Genomic DNA, 21,094 nt, shown 5'->3' on the forward strand with positions numbered 1-21,094 from the left:
CTTTAGCTTCTTAGTGCTGTGCTTTAACTCGCTGCGCCACCCGGGAGGGCCAGAATTCATTTATTACTTTGACAAATTGGCAAAAATTCACCTCACTGGCTTCTGAGCATGCTCCAGCTCTAAGAAATGGCAAACCTGCTGTTTTTTTGGAACTCAAGGATAGGTTTTGATTATGCTTTCAAATTATACATACTTTAAATCCTATGTCATAATATGGATCTGAAAAAAAATGCTTTCCAGTTCTTTCTATAGCTTGGCATCAAAATAAGATTAGTCAGTAAGGAAATAAAATGAAATATATCTGATTCCTAGCTCACAACAGGCAGCTTATCTGTTCACATTATTTTAAAGTGAAATACAAAATTTTTAGAGAATTAAACTTTGTTTATCAGAGTTAATTATTATAAATCAAACCCTCTATGACTCTTCAGAGAGAAAACTGCTGCTCATGTTTCTAGAAAAGTTTGGAGTAACCTGCACAGTTAACTTCAAATATGATTTTTCTGGAGCTGTGAATATAACTACATTACTTTTGACTATATTTGGTTCATTTGTTTGCCAATCAGGAAAATCAGATCTCTTGTGATAAGGATAATTTGTTTACTGTAGTTTTAGAAAAACAAGTGGAGTGAGGATTTAAAATGACTTGAAAGGCTTTTTTCACCTCTGTGATAGTACAATTCATTAACTAAAGGATGCTTTTCTTTGATGTATTATATAGCTTCTAGACTATCTAGCTGTCAAAACTACTGGAAACATTTTATCTTTAAACTGGTATGAGTCAATGTTCCAATCAATATATTAGAACTTGCCTCACAGAATGTTTTGTTAGTCCTAGTAACTAACAATAAAAATTAAAAAAACATTTTGTATGATTGACAAAATAAGCCTGAGGAAGAGAAGAATTGTTTGTACCCTCAAGGAGTTATAACAAATTTAAAAATAACTGTATTTTGCTTGTATTTCTTTGTTAATCTCTGAAAAAGATTTTGATATAAAAATTAGTACTTGATCATAGAGCTTTGTGTTGCAAAATACTGTTCATTGTCAACAAGCTCATACTTGATATGGGATGTTGACATGGGATGTTTAGAGTCTAAACTAAAAAAAAAAATTGCATAAAATTTGGGATAGTGAACAAATTTAATTGGACAGTGTTATTTCACAGGTGTAATCACTCTGTAATGCACACTCAAAAAGCATCTAAGTCCGTTGCAGAGCTATAGGGATCACATCTGAGAAGCCATGACAGGACTCCAGAGATGTATGCTCCACCCTACCATGTCCCAGGATGCAGCTGGGACATCGGCAGGTGGTGGGGGAGGTGGAGCGATATGGTGACTCTACTATGATTTCATGTCCTGTGTTGCATGCTCCAGTCCAGTCACACAGCCTCACTGAGCCTCAGGTCCTTACTTGGGTGATGTTTGCTTCTAGTTTAAAGGGCTGCTTGAGGGAATCCATGGAGCAGTACATGTAAGTGTTTACTGCATGCGCTGGATTGAATAGTGCTCCCCTGTAACCTCCCCCTGCCCCAGACTTCATGTCCTTTCTGGAATCTCAGTCTATGCCCTTATTTGGAATTAGGGTTGTGGCATATGTACTCAAGATGAGATCATAATGGATTAGGGTGGGCCCTGATGCAATGGCTGGCATCCTAAAAAGACTGAGGGCACAGAGACACCAACACTGGGAGAATGCTAGTACTGTCTCCTTCCCATACAGCAGGGATTAGATCAAAGGAGGACTTTAAGCCAATCTTCAGCTTCTGGGAAGCCCCTTAAAGACTCTAGGGTTAGTGCCTGTCAGCATCAGCATCACTTGGGAGCTAGTTAGAAATGTAGAACCTTGGGTCCCTGAAACTCTGGGGTGAAGGTCCAGACCTCTGTGTTGTAGCAACTGTCCAAGTGATTCTTATGAGGGCTAAGATTTGAGAAGCATAGGTCTGGTCTAGAGACTAGAGTGTCAGGAACAGATTTAGCCTGTAGTGGTAGCATGAGTTTGTTCTCCATGCAGCCTCCTGGGCATTACAAGTCTGAAGAACTGGACTTCTCTCACCTTTGTTGATGACTCTGTATCTACTTGACCTTTAATACAGGTCAAGGGTCTAGTGCTTTGGCTCCATCTCTGCTTCCATCACCATAAAGCAAACTGTCTTCAATACTGAAATGAACTAGTAACAAACTGTCCCACCTGAGAGTGAGGACCTGGGACCAGCCAGTCAACATCACCTGGTGCAGTTCAGGCCTCACCCAGTGCCTGAGGAATTAGAAAATACACTGAACAAGATCTTCAGGGACTTAAGTGTCTATGTGAGCAACACTGTCCAAGGATCCATCCTCATTACAGCAGTGAATATCATTCTATGAGAATATTAATAGGAAGCACTGGGTCAATACTGCTTAATTTTTTTTTCCAGTGGGCTACTATCACACTTACAATAAATTATCCACTGTTTCTCCTTTGTTCCACAGCAGCAGAAATTAGTGATCTAATTCCCCTACCTAGTGATTTGACCTCATCTTGTTTTATTCTATTACTGGTTTACTGTTTCACTCAGTTTGCCAACTTTTTTGTTCTTAGAACAAGTCTCCCCCATCCCCCCTGTCCCCCCGTCTCAGGGCCTTTAAACTTGCTCCTTTAGCAGGAAGAAATTTCCCCCATTGTTTGATAGGCGACTATGCTTTATTCTTCCTATGTCACCTCATCAATGAGGTCTTTGCAGATCAATGTGTCAGAAGGGCTCTCCCAACCCAAGTCATTCTCTATTATATTACTCTGTGCCTTTCTTTCTTTGCTTTTCCCCATGACAATATGATGTTATGTTGATTATTGATTTGTTTTTTTATTGTGCATCTTCCCCACATTATAGCTACTTGAAGGTGATAATTTCTAGGTCATGGTCACTGGTCTGTCCTCATGGTACACCTTAGGCAACAAATACTGGTTGAATGAATGTGTGAGATATTCTCTCCATTAAGATTGGGGTACATGGAGTTGTGAGGACCACTAAGACCAAACACAAGAGTTACCTATGCAGGACTTTTTTGAGTTTAACACGGGACATCAAAGGATAATCAAGACTTCCTTTTTGTCTAAGACAAGCTGTCTCTTCAACTAGCTTCTAGGTACATGGCAATACTCCCTGCCCATCAGGTAGACAGCTATAATATAGGAAGTAGGTCAACTGATATTTGGCCCACAGGCTCGAACTCAAGGCTCAGTGTAAGAATTTAGTCAAAGACATTCAATCCATAAGCAAAACGGAGCCAACACAAGACCTACGGGGAGACTTGGGTGAGATACAGGTCAAAATGTGGCACGAGATATCAAAGAACCCATACAAACACCTCTCTTCTTTCATTCAATAAAACAAATGATACTCATTCAACTTACTTTTTCTTACTATCCTTCTTGGCTGTCTTTTCCAAAGCTGCCCTCCTTCTCAAGTAGTCGTTCTGAATCTCATTATATTTTGCAGTGTGTTCTTTGATAAGGTCTGTGGTTTTCTTGTGGTGTCTCTTAACTAGGTCTTTCATTTCCTTGTAGTGCTTCTTTTGAAGTTTCACAAACGATTTCTGTTGCTTTAGCTCTTCAATAGTCTGTGCTTCCACTTCTGCAACAGATGAGTACAAAAGCTAACAGACATGGAAGGACTGAAAACACAGAGGTATAGTGGAGCAGCAACCTGCATATTTAGCAGTATTTGTCTGGTTCTAGCCAACTGGAGTTAAGAGCAGAGCTTTGATGTCAAATCAATCTGTGTTCTAGTCTGGCTCTTTTACTTGGGAACCTTGCCACTATGTTACCAAATTTCCCCAAAATTCAATTTCTTCATTGTATGTTTTGTTGTTAATGAGAAGGGGATGCAGATACACGTGACTGACTGAGGGGCCTCTAGGGGGCAGGGTGTGAGGGCATCAGAGAGGCAGCAGCTGGGCAGGAAGATAGCCCTGATCTGATCCCTCAGGGAGCTCTGGAGCTTGAATTGCAAGTTTGTCTTATCTAGAGCCAAGATGGTCAGTGTGTTCAATATTTGGTAAAGACAGGGAGAGGGCATGGGAGAGGTATAAACTCCAGGAGAGGGAGGGAGATTCGTTTTAGCTGCTGGTCACTGCCAAGAAACTGGAAGGCTCTCCGTGAGCTTCAGCAGCCAGCACTCACCAGAGCTGACAGGTGGGTGCCCGGATGGCAAAGGGGACATGGGTGGATACAAACAGAATCACTTTAAGTATGATATTCCTACTCCATTTTAGGGTAGTTATGAGAATGAAATGTAAGTATTCAGGCAGTTTCTAATGCAGTTTCTAGCAGAGTGTAGAGGCTGCACAAGCTGTACAGCTTCTAGGGCTCATCGCCAAGGGGCATGAGTCACAGGAAAGGCAGTGAGGGTTTGAGTAACTATCCCAGTGTTGCACTAGAAAGCAGTAAAGTGAGAGATGGTCCCTTGTGATTTGCACACAAGTATCACAGGGTCATTGGCCGGTCACTTTTCTGCATAGAATTCTATCCATTTCTAAGACAATTTTTAAACTAACAAGCTTGACCATAAAGTATTCTGTATTTCACTGACTCATTTCACTGATTCTAAAATATGCATTTTTAAACTATGATAATAATTCTGAAATTAAGATGCACCAGATTGTCAATGGAATGTCAAAGTCTGTCCAGGTTTTTCTTTTTTTTTTAGCAACTCATGAATAGTGGGACACCTTAAAATAGTGATGTCTCCACTTAGTGAGTTATCATTTACTTGGACATAGATGAAGTCATAGTTCATATGCTTCTGTCCTTTGATGCAAACTTTCTGCTTCTGGGAACAAAAATATGTTATGGTAGGTATTCAGAACTATCAAAAGATCTAGAAATAATAGATGCCATGAATAACAATTGACCTGAAGAGAAAAATGAGATATCTAATGGATAAACATATAAATCAGAAAGTAATTTATGTTCCTTAATACTAAGGTCTTCATACAATCGAAATATCCTTTTCTTTTTTTTCATAATGTGTCAATTCCCCTCATATTAAATTTCTTTGAGAAAGAGGACAGGGAGAGCATCTGGTACATTTATTTAATGGTTTCTCTCAGGCTCAAAAAGACTCATTATGGTTGCATAATAACTTATTACATTAAGAATTTACAATCTTAAGGAATTGTTGCATTTGTGGTGACATTTAATCTCACTTCTTTAAAAATGTGTGTGCAATCATATCAGTTACAGGAAATTTAGCAATAGGGTTCAAGATGTTCTAACCTATTATTAAAAACAAACCACAGAGGTACATATATACAATGGAATATTACTCAGCAACCAAAAAAGAGAAACACATGTCTTTCGCAGCAACTTGGATGGAGCTGGAAAAGATCATGTTTAGTGAGATAAGCCAGAAAGAGAAAGAAAAATACCAGGTGGCTTCGCTCATAGCAGGAGTATAATGGACCAAGTGAGAAAATAATAAGAATAATACCAGAGACATATACCAGAGACATTTTGTGGGGGTGGAGGGGGGAAAGGGATCAAAAACGGGGGTTGGGTGGGGAGGGAAGTGCACGGGATTATGGTGATGGAACACAGGTGACTTGGTGATGGGAAACCCGTGGGGATTACAACTGAGATTGGCAAAAAAAATGTACAAAATGATGTAAAAAATAAACTGTTATAAAAAAATATACAACATATTCTTAAAACTCTACTCAAACAAGTCAACTATTGAATCACATTACGAGAATAATATCAGCTGATTTTAAACAACATTAAAACTGTAAAGAAAAGCCTCTAAAGTGAAAGTAAAACATATCTATAATTAACTTTTAAAATCCAGCTGGAGACAATATATTCAAATTAAATTTATGGATGATTTAACCATAAAAAAAAAACAATCCACAGAAAGTAATTTTTTTTAAACAAAGTCTGCGGATAAAGACAATTTTTTGAATCTGCTCTTAAGCAGAAAGGTAAAGTGCATTTATATAAAGAAATATCACTCATCAGCAAGTCATCTGAGAGACTGGTAAGGCAGTGGCACCATCCATTGCTGTTGGTATATGTATTTGTATATTTTAAAATAACACTGAAATTGGGGCTCTATTTATAGTCTGTCTCTTGTATTAGTATATTGCTTTCAATGGAATTAAATCTTTAAAAATATGTTTAGCTTTATTTTAATACATTCTTCAAGTGTATTTGCCTATGCATATTTATATAGTATTTTGGTGAAGTATAATTACATGCATAACGGCACATAAATCATTGAGCTATGTCCCTGTAAATGTTTACACAGTGCGTATGTTTCCACAACCAGCCCTCACTGAAAATCATGTTACCAGCATGACAGAAGCCCCCCTTTGAGTTCCTGTACAAAATCAAATATAACCCAAATTAGCTTTGCTAAAGGCATGAGTTAGCTTTGCCTCTTTTTGAACTTCATGCAGATGGAATCATAAAAAATGATTTTTTTAAAATGAGGCTGGCTCCTATTGTTTAACATTATGCTTATGAATTGTAGCCATGTTTTGTGCATTTGTAGTTTATTTCTACAGCTGCACCCTATCTTATTCTGTGACTATACCACAAGTTATTTATACACTCTCCTGTTATCTGGGATGCTTCCACTTTTGGGCTTTTAGTGCTACTTTTGATGAATGTATGCAAGCATTTCTGTTGTATATTGGGCTAAATATTCATAAACATTTTTTAAGACTCCAAAACAACCTGTTAATTGTGTTGAAGAAAGATTGTAGCACCTTTAGTCCCATTAGTTTATGGTACTAAGCAAGTACTATTTTTTTCAGACTATATTCTAGTTCTCAAGGATCTGTGCTCTATAGGCACAGATCTTCATTTTAAAAATATAGTTTATTGCTGGCACTTTGGGGAGCCATACTTTCCTGTTCCATAGGTCACATTTCCAGTGTGAAATTGTTCTTTGATTTTAAAATAGGTATCTTGGTGAGCTTGTTATTTTTATAGCAATAAGGTCCTATCTAAGTATAGTTACTTCTCTGTGATTACATGTTGTATAAAGTGGCTTAAACTGGTAGTGTCTGTAGTTTTTTTTTTAGAGAAGTATCAATGGATTATTGGAGATGAATGGAAAGCTCCTACAGTTGGTAATATTCAGCTGTCTTAATTTTGTTCGTATGTTGGGGAAAGAATGGTATTTACCTGTTAAAACACTCTGAATAAGATCTTCGGTTTTGGCAGGTGCCTTTACAGAACCTGAAATAAAAAGATAAAACAGTGTCTTTTAGCTTGTTTATGTTTTTTTTTTTCTTTCTTTAGAACAATATTTGGTCCCTGAATCTAAGTCATTTTATGAGGAAAAGACAACTTCTAGAAGAAAATTGTTCTCTCTTTATTTTACAACTTTGGGGCAAACTTTATTAAAAGTGAAACAAGGTGGTTCATTTGTAGAGAGGATAGTGCTTTGACTCAAAATCAGCAAATACAGTATAAGCAATGCTATTGCCACCTTTTGGCAAAATTGGGTATAACAAGTGGATTTTAAAAATCAAATGCTGAGCCTCCCTGGGGGCACAGGGGTTAAAGTCTCAGCCCTATCAAGCTATCAGCAGCCTCTGTGGAGGAGTTTGATTCCAGGCCAGGAAGCTGACCCACATGGCCCAGCAGACCTCTCCTGTCTCGTCTTCTGCTTCCACCAGCAGTGTTTTTCCGTGGATCTGACTGTTCTGCTCCCTGCTCTGTCTCTGGTGAATCCTCTCACTGCCCCCCACTTCTGGTCTACACCTAGGCTCTCATATGCATAAATAAATCAATAAAATAAAATAAATCTTAAAAAAATTCAAATACTGACCAGTAGCCAGTAATACCTGTAGGAGGCAAGGTCCAGTAGTGGATGCCAGAAATCATTGGGCAAAGGGTTCAGGGGAAAGAGGATTTTTGCATAGTTTCCAAGTATCTCCCTCAAGATACCTAGTAACTACAAAGGGGAAAGTCTTCTTAGTGCAAACACCACCTTAACCAAGAGATTCAACATCAGCAATGATGAGACTTAACAATATCACATCCTCTGATATGATGCACTGAGAAGAGTGCATGTTTCTGTGCTGTTCTTTCCCAAAACTTAAATGTGATCATGAGACAACATCAGGCCAACCCACACTGAGAGGCATTCTGCAAAATAACAGATCAGTACTCTACATCAAGGTCATAAAAGACAGGATAGATGTGGGGCTATCACAGAGCAAAAGAGATTAAGGAGACATGGCAATTAAATACAATGGGGGTAATCAGGAATAGGAATGTGTGGCAATAAATGGACATAAGTGGAAATCAGGTCATGTCCAAACAAGGCCTGTAGTTAAGTTCCGAGTGTTGTGCCAATGCTAATTTCCTGGTCTGATAATTGCATTGTAATTCTGATGTCAACTTTTAGAGGACAAGGAGAACATATCTACATTCTGGGCCATTTAAAAAATGATTTTGTAAATCATCATATTACTTCAAAATAGCAAGGTCAAAAAAATTCAAATGTTTATTGCTCTTTTACTTTTAGAAGTACAAGACTATAGTTACATATTTAAATGACACTTACAATCCATAAGCACTCAAAATGCGTGTGTTAGGAACAGAAATCTTCAATTAAAAAATATCACATATCACTTTGTTTTTAAGATCAAGGCCTCTCCTTATTATTACTTATCTCAATAAGCTTCTTAAAAGCATAGGCTCTGACACATGCACATTTGATAGTAATTAAACATTTTTTTTTCTAGGTCTCTCTGGTGGCAGAAGGGGTTAAGTGCACTATCAAGCTACTGCCAACCACTACAGCACTGAGTTTGATCCCCGGCCAGGTAGCTGACCCACATGGTGCAGCAGACCTCTCCTGTCTTGTCTGCTGTTTCCCTCAGCAGTGTATTTCAGCCCATCTGCCTGTTCTGCTCCCCACTCTGTCTCTGGTGAATCCTCTCACCTGCCATGCCTCTGGCCTGCACCCTAGTTCTTGTATGTATATATACATAAAATAAAACTTAAAAGAATAAATGTAATTTGTTCTTTTAAAAAAACTTTCTCTTGCCCAGAAGAAACACCCCTTTCCTTGCAAACCAAAGGTCTGATTTTATCCCTGACATATGGGAGTGTGGCAAGGAAGGCAGGTGACATGAAGCCACAATTTCATGAAGGAAATTATTTTTCCTTATGTTTGCTTTATTATCCAATTCAACAAAAAGGAAAAGTGTGTACTATTTATGAGTTCTCTATAAAAGAAACAGAAATGAAACCTGTACTGGGAAGCCCTCTGTTGGAGGAAAGAGACATGCATGTGAGCTAATTATACTTAAGGCAATTTTTACTTATTTTTTTTAAATTTGCCACAACTTTTTAAAAAAAGGATGTTTAAATAACATCCTTGGTTCTTTTTGCACAAGACACATTTTCTCCCATCAGGTGTGGTCACTAAGGCAGTATTAGACAAAGTGTCTGAATGGAAATTCGCTTCACAAAAATCAAAGGGTTTTTCTAAGGTGGGACACCAGACTAGCACTGGATTAGCCCTGGTTTTACGCTTTATGCGACCTTCAATTAGTACTTCATTGTCTCAAAACTGCACTTGTTGAGTTTTTCATCTGCCCGGTGGGGACAATAACAGCATCTCCTCTTCAAGGTCTGGGATGAAGGTGAAATGAGATATTCCCCACGAAGGGCTTAGAAGAGCACTTAGCACACATAGACACTCGCGGTTATGGACAAGTTGGGAAAAGGGGAATGGAATTCTTTGCAGAGATTTAGGTAGAACTAAGAATGTGCTTTTAAAAGCACAGACATTTATAAGTTGCTCGAAGAACTCTGCCAGTAAGTATTAATCAATCATAAACTATCACTAAGTAAAGACACGAGTAATCTTGGAGATATTTTGCTGTGGCTTTGTAAGTTATCAGCAGGGCTGGATGAGCACTTACAAGTCTCCTTTGGAATTCCTGCCCTCTTCTCTCTCCCTTCCCTCCTTTTCTACAAGTCCCACTTCTGGAGCTCCCCCTAAGTCGATGCATCCTCACTTGCAGGATTCTTTAGCTAGCTAAATCATACCACTTTCTTCAGTGGGACAAAGAACCTGGATTCAGTCTTGCTGTGCAGCGCTTCTCAGGGTTTACCTGGAGGAGGCTGGCTGTGGAGCGCCTGGGAGGGTGGTTTGGGAGTCAAGGACGTAGTGTGATTCACTCCGTTTTCTGCTGGGGCTGTCCTGGCTTCGCTTGGAATCTCTGATGGTGTTTCTCCAGGTTCAGCCTAAAATCACAAGCATCGTTTCATTTTTCCACATTTTTCTGACCACTCTTTACTGACCATTCATTTTTCTGACCACTCTTTACTTACTTTCCTAAACCAATGGGCTACACTTGATACCTGTTTCACCACTCATTTGGAGTCTGAAAGATCACATTTGAAACTGTCTGGAAAGCAGGGTATAAACACCAGGATGCTGAACCATGATTGCAGAGGGCACCCACTTTACATGTGCCCATGTCCACACCCTTTGGAAGTGCCAACTGCACTGGCTGTGGGCTGTAGTACCATGTGATTCACTTTGGTCAATGATGAAGCAGCCAACTTGATGCCCAGGGGATTGAAAAGGCACTTGTGAGTTCTCCCTTTCTTTCTCAGACCCTGGCTATTAAGGTGGAGGGTGAGCAGGGAGCTGAGGCAGTGAGGAAGGTGTGCCCCAAACCAGGCTTTTTCCTCCCTTCCCCCAGTGGGTTCTGCTGGGCGGAGCTGTCTGTGGGCCAGATCAGCGCAACCACCCAGCTGCCTGAATGACTTTGAGCAGCGATGCAAACATGACGCTGTCAGCCATGACACCTGTGGTGGTGATGCAACAGCAGCTAACAGATACAGCAGTTATGAGCACAGATTTGGAGGTAAGACTTGCCTCTTGCCTGAGTCCAATATTCTGGCCCTGCCACTGATAAGCTGTGTGAGGTCACACAGCTGGGTGGGGTCACTTAGCTCTGTGGGTGGGGTCACTTAGCTCTGTGCCTCATGTTACTTTTCATAGATGAGGATACAATATCATCTATATGATAAGGCTGTTTAAGGGATCAAATACATTCATATTTGTAAGAGGCTTACAAAGGGCACAGAGTAACTATGTGTGTTAAATCATTTAAGCTTTAGTAAGTAATACTTGTAATGCACTGAAACTTATGCCTTCTCCACCCTGTCCCCTGAGGCAACTAGTCTACTATGCCCTATAGAGAATAAACGTTTGTAGAGTAAATATTGACTGTTATAAAATAATTTGGCTCATAAACTTCTTTTGAAATTGCCGTATGAGTGTAATGCAGTTTTTAACAACAATGAGACTATCCCAATGTTCTACTTTGTAGTGCATTAATATATACATATACACACTATATGTGTGTTTACATACACGTATGTGTACATGCATATACATACATGCATGTGTGTGTGTGTGCATACCCATAAAGGCATAACGAGTCATATGGAACCCAATGTTGTGACATTTTGCCATGTCATTACAGAGAGCAGATTATCAAATGATTACATTTCAGTAAGGAGAGTAAGAGTGAAAATGACACTGATTGTCACAGATCACTTTTAATCTGTCTGCCAGAGCACCTTTCAAATTCAATTTCCAACACGGTTTTAAGTAATTAAATCACTTATTTTAATTCAACAAATCCTCCCTGCTTACTGCCCCTCGCCAAATCACGCTGATGAGATGGACTGGAAGAGACACACCTTGCAACCGTGGCCAGAAATCTAGGAGGGAGGCACAGAAATTCCCCCTGAAATCATTAGTCAAAGGGAAGAGGCTGTGTGGATTTTTCCCTAGCAAGAATTTAAAAACTGGAGATTCATAGGTCACATCATATGCATGGCAATGTTTACTGTGGCTCACCTAATATTCCCAAATTAAACATATTTAGTTGAGGTATAACTGAAATATATTACACCATGTTCAAGTACAACATAATCTGGTATTTGGACACACTGACTGAAGTGATGACGATGATAATTCTTGCTACCAACTGTTATCGTTTCCTTCAGTATGTGTGTAGGTAGGATGTGACTTTGGCAACTTTCACACACAGTCACAGCCAGGAAATATTGTGGGCTCAGTTCCGTGTGACCATAATAAAACAAATACCTGAAAAAGGAGAATCATGAACTATTTGGTTTCCTGGTGGATAGGAAAGTTAGTATGTCTTAAAAAAAAGTACATAACTTGATTAAATAATACTTTATTAAAAGAAATTGCTAATCATCATCTGAGACTTCAGCAAGTCGTGATCTTTTTGCTGGTAGGGGTCTTGTACCTGGGCTCCCTGATGGCTTAGGGTTTAAGTTCCTGTGCTATCACTAGTAGGGCCTGAGTTTGATCCCAGACCATGTAGCCCAGGCCACATATTGTGCAGCAAACCTGCAAACCTCTCCTTTTGCTGCTGCTCCCCTGAGTATATTTCATTCAATCTACTTGTTCTGCTCTCCACTGTCTCTGGCGAAACCTCATACTCCCATGCTGCTGGCCTACACCCCAGTTCTTCCACAAAATAAATATTTAGGAAAAAACAAACAAACAAAATGCAGAATGCGCAACACACAAAGTAAAATGCAATAAAATGAGGTCTGTCCATGCCATGCAATGGTATCGGCTTGGTCACGGTGCTGTAAGTTACATCCTCATGACTCATTATTATATACCTGGTGGTGTGTTGCTCTTTTATTACTCTTTTCTTGAGAAATCACTCTTAGCAACACTGAGTTTGCATTTCTACTTTGGATTACAATGGATGGAGTGTTTTCTTTCCCTTCAGGACTGTTCTACTCTTGTCATTTAGGTTTTATCTGCCTCACACCTGTAGAAGTTTGAGTTTGTGGAAGACGCTTGAGAAGAATGGGAAATGCTAGATGTTTGACTGTAAAGGGAATGAGTCTGCATTGCACAGAAGGGCTGAGATACGGGGACTGTCAGAAAGAGCACTGTGTCATCAACAAAGTAATCTACTGGGTTTGTTTCTCTGGCCTGGAAATTGGAAGTAAAGCTTTCTGGCTGTGAGCAGACACGGGATGTGGTCACCAAACTCTGTTGCTTTGGAAACAGAGATGGTGGGAGGGGGGAGATTGAGAAGGCTAGAGAAGCCTGTTCCATGGATGTCTGACATTCCCTACTTACATCCAGGCAGACCTGTCTCTACTGGAACCATGTGGAGCATATGCCAGGTTTTACCCAAGGTAACACTGATGACACTAGCCCTCTGGAGAAGGATATAGAAGGGAACATTTTGATGGATGAAAGAATGGGGGTGCTGACAAGCCAGCTTCCACAAAGGCAATTACTTGTAGCTTCTTTCTGGCAACTAGGATTAGTGTCTTGCAGGTGTCAGGCCGGAGGTGTATGTATTCAAAATGAATCTAGCAAGTTCATTTTTTTTTGCTTATATTAGCCATGTCATTACATGCCTTTGGGAGACTGAGTTCCATAGTCAAGTTGAGTCAAGATGAAGAAAAGCAAAATCTTAGTGTATCAAGGTTCAATAAGACAAAGTTCTAACTTTTGAAAAGTGGTCACAATACATAAATTCAGAAATATTTCTTTTAAACAGATAAATGATGGGTAAACATATAGGGAAATGCTTTAGAGTTACCATTGAGGGTAAGGCAATCACCAAGGTTTGGTGCTGAATTTTGAGCTGAGTTTTGGAGAAATGCTTAGAGTAGGGGTCACATCTAGAGGTGCCCCCTGGCAAAGTGGGGTGCAAATCACAACCCTGAAAGCATCATTCACAGGGCACATTAATAGACAGTCCATGGAAATAGGTGTGTGGACTTGGCTGAATGCAGAATGGCAAAGCGGGCTGTGCTCACAGCGGGAGAGGGAGGTTTCGGGGAGGGCGGCTGATACCAGGCTTCTAGAAAATGTGGATAACTGAATTTTGTGTGAAATCTCCCATTTTTCAATCATAGAGAAGCACATCGCCAGACTGCACCTGGCCTAGAACTCACAGATTTGTTTATTCTGCTTAGAGGGACAGGGCTTGCCTGGAACCCTGGAATTGTGCGCAGATGAGTTCTGCACCCACAACAAAGCTATCAATAATAACAGTTTAAGTAATTGCAATAGTAATTTAATTTGCTGCTGAGGTACAGAGCTGTATAAATATAAACAATTTATAATGGGCTTATTATTTTATTGAAAAGGCATTTGTATATGTATAAGAACTTCAATGAGTTATTGAAAATTATAAGAGCTGAAAAGCAACAAAGAATCTCTAATATGCAATACAAGAACTTTTTGACATCATGATTCAAAGACTGAATATTTCCACTATCGGAATATGTGGCTGAAATGTAAAAACCAAATTCCTTATTTCACTGAAGAATTACTGGAAGTTAACACTTCTGTAGAATAGTGGGAATTGCGGTAGCATTAAAACTAGAAAGTTAAAGTTTACCTACAAAAGAAGTAGGTCTCCTCCCTCTAGTGGTCAAATAGAAGTATCACTTTTTTTTCTCCAACACATGGAATATTAGACCTATTTTTTAACTTGTCCTTACTTTAAGTTATACTTTTCCTAAATCGTAATATTTGTTATGAGTTTGTATGGTTTACATAACTGTATATGGTATAGGAATATATGTGTACACCTCTTCAGATTTATATTACCATACCATATCACTACTGACACATCATTCTACCCCTATACCCATTCTCAACTCGACTATTGTAAAGAGTGCTGTAATCATGTAGAGTGTATGTATGTCCTTTCAAATTAGTTTTTATTAAGTTATAATTTTATTAAACAATAATTATACCTTTAAATTCTAAAATGAACAGAAATACCTTGAAAATAAAATACAAGTGGATAAGTAAAAAGGTAACTGGAAAACTGACAAATTTTCTTTTATAAAACTTGGTATGCGGCCCTCCCTGATGGCACAGCGGCTTAAAGCACTGCACTGAGAAGCTAAAGCCACTTCCGCGAGTTCGATTCCTGCCTGCCCCGGAGGAGATCCACATGGCTCAGCAGACCTCTCCTGAGGTCTCCCATTGCTTCCCTCAGCAGTGTACTTCATCTATCTGCCTGTTCTGCTCCCCGCTCTGTCACTAGTGAAGCCTCTCACCACCCCTGAGTCTCTGGCCTGTACCCCAGTTCTGTATGTACAAATAAATAAATCTTAAAACAAAAAACAGAAAACAAAAAAACAACTTGGCATGCAAGTTTAAAATCATTCCATCCTCAATGAAAATCTGACAATAAACCCATAGCTGAGTAGGATTTGGAGAACTTAGCTGAATGGTTCAAATGCAAAAGTAAGGACCTTTCCAATGCTAGTGGAGGCAACCTAGGTGAGGATGATACTGTCCTTGCTTGAGTCTCTTTCACACAGTGATCAGGACAACCGCATTTTGATTTGAACACAAGATGCGTAAAGGACAAGACCATTAGTTTTCCCAGAATATTAAGGGTGAGATTAAAAGTTTCATCATACAAAAACCCAGTTCCACCCAGGGCAAATAAGTGCAGTGGGTGTGGCTTTGTCATAACCAGCCTTGCCCTCATGAAAAAGTTTTCTCTAACAGGCACATAATTTGTACTTTCATTCTTACTGGCTTAGTGAAGTAAGATAGTGTATCTGCTCTACATTTCTAGAGATTTCAGATCATTTTTATAAACTACATCCTGAAAGATGTGTTTTAAGCATTTAGGGGTGAAGTATACAAATATTTGTAACTTACTTGAAATATGTCAAAACTAAGATGGAATAATGAATAGTAGAAGGATGGATAAATGGATATATGTGATAAAGCAATTGCATCATAATTTTAATTATGATTAGGTAAGTGATGCATGGGTGTTCATTACTATAATTTTTTTTAACGTTTTGTATTTGAAAATATCCATGATAATATATGGCAAAAGTCCTATATTTTGAAAAGTTCACATTGAGTTGAAGTAAAAGACAGAATAAAGGAGTTGAATAAATTAATTTGTTGCCCCGTTTTTAAATTTCTTGAGTAATACTTCAATGATTTTGACTTCAGTTGCAATTAATGCCTAGCAAGATCTAGTTTATTTCTGACACAGTATGGGATGTCATCACATAAAGAAATAGTATCCACACAGTATCACATTGTTGAAACATTAGTGACAGCTGTAGGTTATATGTCAAAGTGTGACTTTTTACTAATATTGTTCTCTTCCTCCAGACTTAAGACCACGAGAGCACAGTATTTTTCTCATCTCATTTATATTTACATAAAATGCCCAGCATGGTGATTAACACAATGCATTAAAAAATTTACTGACTGAATGGATAAATCCATGTTTTGTTTCCTGTTCACACATAATCAATACATACTATTAAAAACAGAGCCCTAAAGTTAAAGAACTACTTAAATGTTATACTGAAATTAAAATAAAAATGAATAAATAAATCAATGAGTAAAATGAATGAATAGGCTGCTCTTTCTGTTATTTGTGGTTAAAGGATATGTGTTTAACTCATAATTTATTTAGAAAGCAAAGCAGTTTATTGAGAGTTGAAAGGACATAGCTGTGCTGTTTTATGTATGTGTTAGCATATGTTAACATCTCTACAAACTTTGACTTATTAAGGTTATTTTGACATACTTTCCAAAGAAACCAGTAAGAATGGACTCTTTGCAATTAAGCAGAAGTCATAGCTTCTCTTTTAAAGAGAACTTAGACAAATTACCCTTTACATTCATCCCATGGGACTTTATCTTCCAAATTAAGCCAAATCATTTTTGTAGAGATTATGGCAATCACTCACAAAACCATTTCTGGGCAGTTGCCAGAGATGAGCATTTCTTCTGGAGTCTTTCTCAGGTTCCTGCGATTACACTGACATTTTAGAGTGGGTGGAATTATTAGCTTTCATCTTAGGAAAGCCATATATTTGGGGGAGACAGATCTTGGCTCCAGAGTGTTGGTTCTCAGTGTGTGATCTCTGATCAGTAGCATCAGTATCACTATAATCTTGTTAGAAAAATAAATCTTGGGTCTACCCCAGACCTACTGAGTCAGAAACTCTGGTGGTGGAGCCAAGCAATCTGTGCTTTAAGAAGCCATCCAGGTGATTCTGAGGCATGCTAGAGGTTGGGAGCCTTGCAACTCAAAGTGTAATCCATAGGCCACGAGCATTACTATGGCCTGGAAGCTTGATAGAATTGCAGAAATGTGTGTCCCCTGCTCCAGATCTACTATATCTCAATCTGCATTGTCACAAGATTCCCTCAGGATGTATAGACATTAAACTTCGAGAAGTTCTGTTCTACAGCAGAGTAAATAAAGTGGTTAATGTGTCATGCTTTTAAAATACAAATCCTATCGCACGTAGCATAGATGACAATATCCAAGTCTCTGAGTTTATCTCTGCTTCAGGAGGCTTAAGCCAACGTAATTCTTTAAAATTAAAACAAAAAAGTAGAGGCTTATAAAAGTAGTTTAGTTGATTCAATCATTAATTAGTTTCAAATCAAGTGAATATATATTCTTCTGTTGAGATCTCACTGAGAAAGATTCTAGTTCCTCCATGTACTTGTCACTGGTACTAGGCAAACTGCTATTATTACAAGCAACCATTACCTCTTCTAAAAATTGGGATGTATGTTTGTCATCATTAGGGCCCATTTTTAATCAGAACAACCAATAAAAGTACATCATAAAACTGAGAGTCACTGAAATGAAAGGAACAGTTTTTATCTAAAGATAGTTTCAAAAAGGCAAACTTTCCTTTTCTGCTTTGAATGCTTTAATGTTGATGAGATTATAAGAAACTTCTTTTTATATGCTAACATTTGCAACTTTATCATTTAAGGAGGGAACTCTCACTTGAAGAGAATCCAAATGGCCCAGCACACCACATTTTGATGTTGGTGTCAAGTTTTTGAAACATGATTGATATATCAAACTTCTATCTTGGAAAAATTAAATAATACCCAAGACCTATTACCTTATGGGAGTATTATTTGGGATATTTTGAGTACTTTACTGATGAGATTTACACCAGACTACAGGATCACTTTCTTTTCAATGAATCAAATTCTGTGGCAAATGCCTGTGATATCACTAGGAAATATTCACAAAGTGTTTTAGAAAAATTCTAGCTCATTTATAAGGACAGATGGGGCTGCAACTTAAAAAGTAGTTTTCAGAATAAAAGAAATTTAAGAAGAATCAAACAACTCTCCATTTCAACATTAATATTATGTGAAGACAACTCAGACACTGGTACTTGCAAAATGCACACCCATCAGAGAGGGAGCCTTTGAGAGCAGAAACTTTGGCCTTGAGGCTGAGTGAGATATGGAGCATTAGGTAATCTGTTTTACATTACAACTTTCCCCAAGGATGAAAATGAATGCCTGCCAGATGAATGCAGTCTTTGTAATGCAGAAGTTCTGACTTAAAGGATATATATTTTGGCCATCAACCAGCATGCAAACTAATCAAATAGAACTGACATATATAAACCTGAGATACTGAGGAATATATTCCTATAATATTGAGTGATTTATAGGGGGAGGGAAGGAATTTTGACATTTGTTTCAACTAAAAGTTCAGTTCAAATAATGTTATTATTTAAAGGTTATTTAAAGGTAAAAGTCCAGTTAACTTGCTGTAGAGAATAGAAAGATGGGCACTCCCTGGTGGCACAATGGTTAACGCACAGCATTGCAAAGCTAGCTGCAGCTGCTTTAGTGTGAGTTCATTCCCTGGCCCCAGAGGTGACGCACATGGCACAGCAGACCTCTCCTGTCTCACCTGCTGCTCCCCTCAGCAGTTTACTTTGTCGTTCTGTCTGTCCTGCTCCCCACTCTGTCTCTGGTGAATTCTCTCACTGCCTTTGCATGTGTGGCCTGCACCCCAGTTCTGTATGCATAAATAAATCAATCTTTAAAAAAAGAGAATGGAGGCTCTCCCTAGCTGGCGCAGTGGGTTAAAGCACAGCACTGAGAATCTAAAGCCACTTCCGTATGAGTTCGATTCCCACCTGCCCCAGAGGAGACCACATGGTGTGGCAGACCTCTCCTGACCCGCCCGCTGCTCCTCTCAGCAGTGTACTTCATCCATCTGTCTGTTCTGCTCCCCACTCTGGCTCTGGTGAAGCCTCTCGCTGCCCCTGCACCTCTGGCCTGTACCCCAGTTCTGTGTGCATAAATAAATAAATCTTTAAAAAAAAAAGTGAATGGAAAGATGAACAGGGGATAAGTCCTCAATAAAGTTTACTGAAATCATAAAGGCTTAACTTAATAAAGGCTATGGGAATAATATGCTATGGTATAACATTATAAACACACACACATATACATTGGAATACCACTCAGCACACAACAGATGAAGTCAGGCCTATTTGCAGCAACATTGATGGAGCTGGAAGGAATAATGCTCTGTGAAATAAACCAGAAGAAGAAAGGCAATATTCGATTATTTTACTTACATATGGAATATAGAATAAAATAAAGGGTCAGACAAAGACAAAACTTGAAAGCTGACCAGAGATGGGAGGCATCCAGGAGAAGAGGGGGGAGAGGGTGGATTGGGGACGGGTAAAGACAGAGGTGGAAGGAAGAGCACAAGGGAATTTGGTGATGACTATGGGTGGTGGGAGGAGGGTGGTGACCACACTGGAGGGGAGAAATCATAGATTGTCTAAAAATTAACAATGATGTAAGAAAAAAGTACATTTAAAATGAAAAAAAAAAAAAGAGTAAAAAAAAAATAAAAAAGGGCTTGGGAGAGAAGCCTGCTAATAGGAGACTTGGAGGAGGCACTTGGAGCGGAGAGACATGTGAAGAAGTTACAGTTGTTTCTTGGCCTTGAGCTTGCACCAGGGACTTGGGGGACATGGAAGGAGACTCTGGAAGAGACGGAGGTGAGAGACCTGTGGGAGGCTGTCAATGGCAGCCTTTATTTACTTACTTTATTTTATTTATTTATTTTTAAGATTCATTTGCTTATTTATTTATGTAGACATGCAGAACTGGGGTGCAGGCCAGAGGTGCAGGGGTGGTGAGAGGATTCACCAGAGACAGAGTGGGGAGCAGAACAGGCAGACTGAGAAAGTACACTGCTGAGGGGAGCAGCAAGCAGGTCAGGAGAGGTCTGCTGCGTCATGCGGATCACCTCCCGGGCTGAGGATCGAACTCACACACAAGTGGCTGTGGTCAGCTTGCGGTGCTGTGTCCTAGCCCGTTGCGCCGGCAGACTTTATTTTGACTTGTATTTTGATTTCGCTCCTTTCCTTCCAGACTTGCCTGGCCCCTTCTGCCCCATTCCTGTGGGATTTCACGGGAAGGGATCTTAGACTTTTGGCAGGCTTGCAGGCCTCAGTGGCCTTGCTTTGAGTGAACCCTGTTTGGCTGGGTATTTCCCCACAGAACATGGGTACATCTGAATTTTTTTTTTAAACATCACTACCTTTCTTTTCTTCTTTCTACTACACACAAATTCTATTAAAGCTCTTTTTAACTGAAAAGAAAAATCAGAAAGCAAAATGTATTTAAGAGAATTACTGACACATATTAATTCTACTTTCAAAATTACCAAATGATCTAGAAAAGTAATGCAAATAAGCTCAACATAATTCAGAAACATAGAAAAAAGATAAATAAAATGCAAGTTGAAATAAAGGGCTCAGGATGGTGACAGGTACATAATAAGCATTCAGTACATACTCCTTGCAGTCATTTTTTCCTCTACTCCTTATAGGGGTCCAAAAAGTCACATTCAAATACTATATTTGAACATTAATGTAATCACATAATATGTTATAGTTAGTATATCAGAAATGTACTTATTTTCTTTTCACAGCCACATTACAGAATGAGGTTCTGAAAATGTTTTAAAATTGAGAAATTTGTAAAGAAACATACCTCAAAAACATGCTAAAAGGGACTAAACTAAAAGTGTTAGTAGGATTTGCAAGATTCCTGAGGTGCTTTTTGTTTCTTTTGTTTGTTCTCAATATTTTTCTGTATGACATGTTATTTAGAGAAATAGCAATGAGTACTATAAGTCCGTTGATATAATCCCAAATTGCAACTTTCTACAACTTATTAACTCACCCTTTTTAAAAA

General features: G+C 38.8%; 1 protein-coding gene across 2 annotated transcripts in view; it reads right to left on the minus strand.

Annotated features, from left to right (window-relative positions):
- PLCB1 (phospholipase C, beta 1 (phosphoinositide-specific)) overlaps nt 1-21,094 on the minus strand; it is a 591,356-nt gene that overhangs the window by 91,519 nt on the left and 478,743 nt on the right. For both annotated transcript variants that reach the window (XM_004687179.2, XM_004687180.2), the window contains exons 24-26: nt 10,122-10,254; nt 7,171-7,224; nt 3,397-3,616 (exon numbers count right to left, since the gene is read on the minus strand). In XM_004687179.2, the coding sequence (XP_004687236.1) occupies nt 3,397-3,616; nt 7,171-7,224; nt 10,122-10,254 (407 nt within the window). The remainder of the gene's footprint in view (nt 1-3,396; nt 3,617-7,170; nt 7,225-10,121; nt 10,255-21,094) is intronic.

Source organism: Condylura cristata, unplaced genomic scaffold (genome assembly GCF_000260355.1).
Source record: "Condylura cristata isolate star-nosed mole 26May11 unplaced genomic scaffold, ConCri1.0 scaffold00022, whole genome shotgun sequence".
Lineage (NCBI taxonomy): Eukaryota > Metazoa > Chordata > Mammalia > Eulipotyphla > Talpidae > Condylura > Condylura cristata.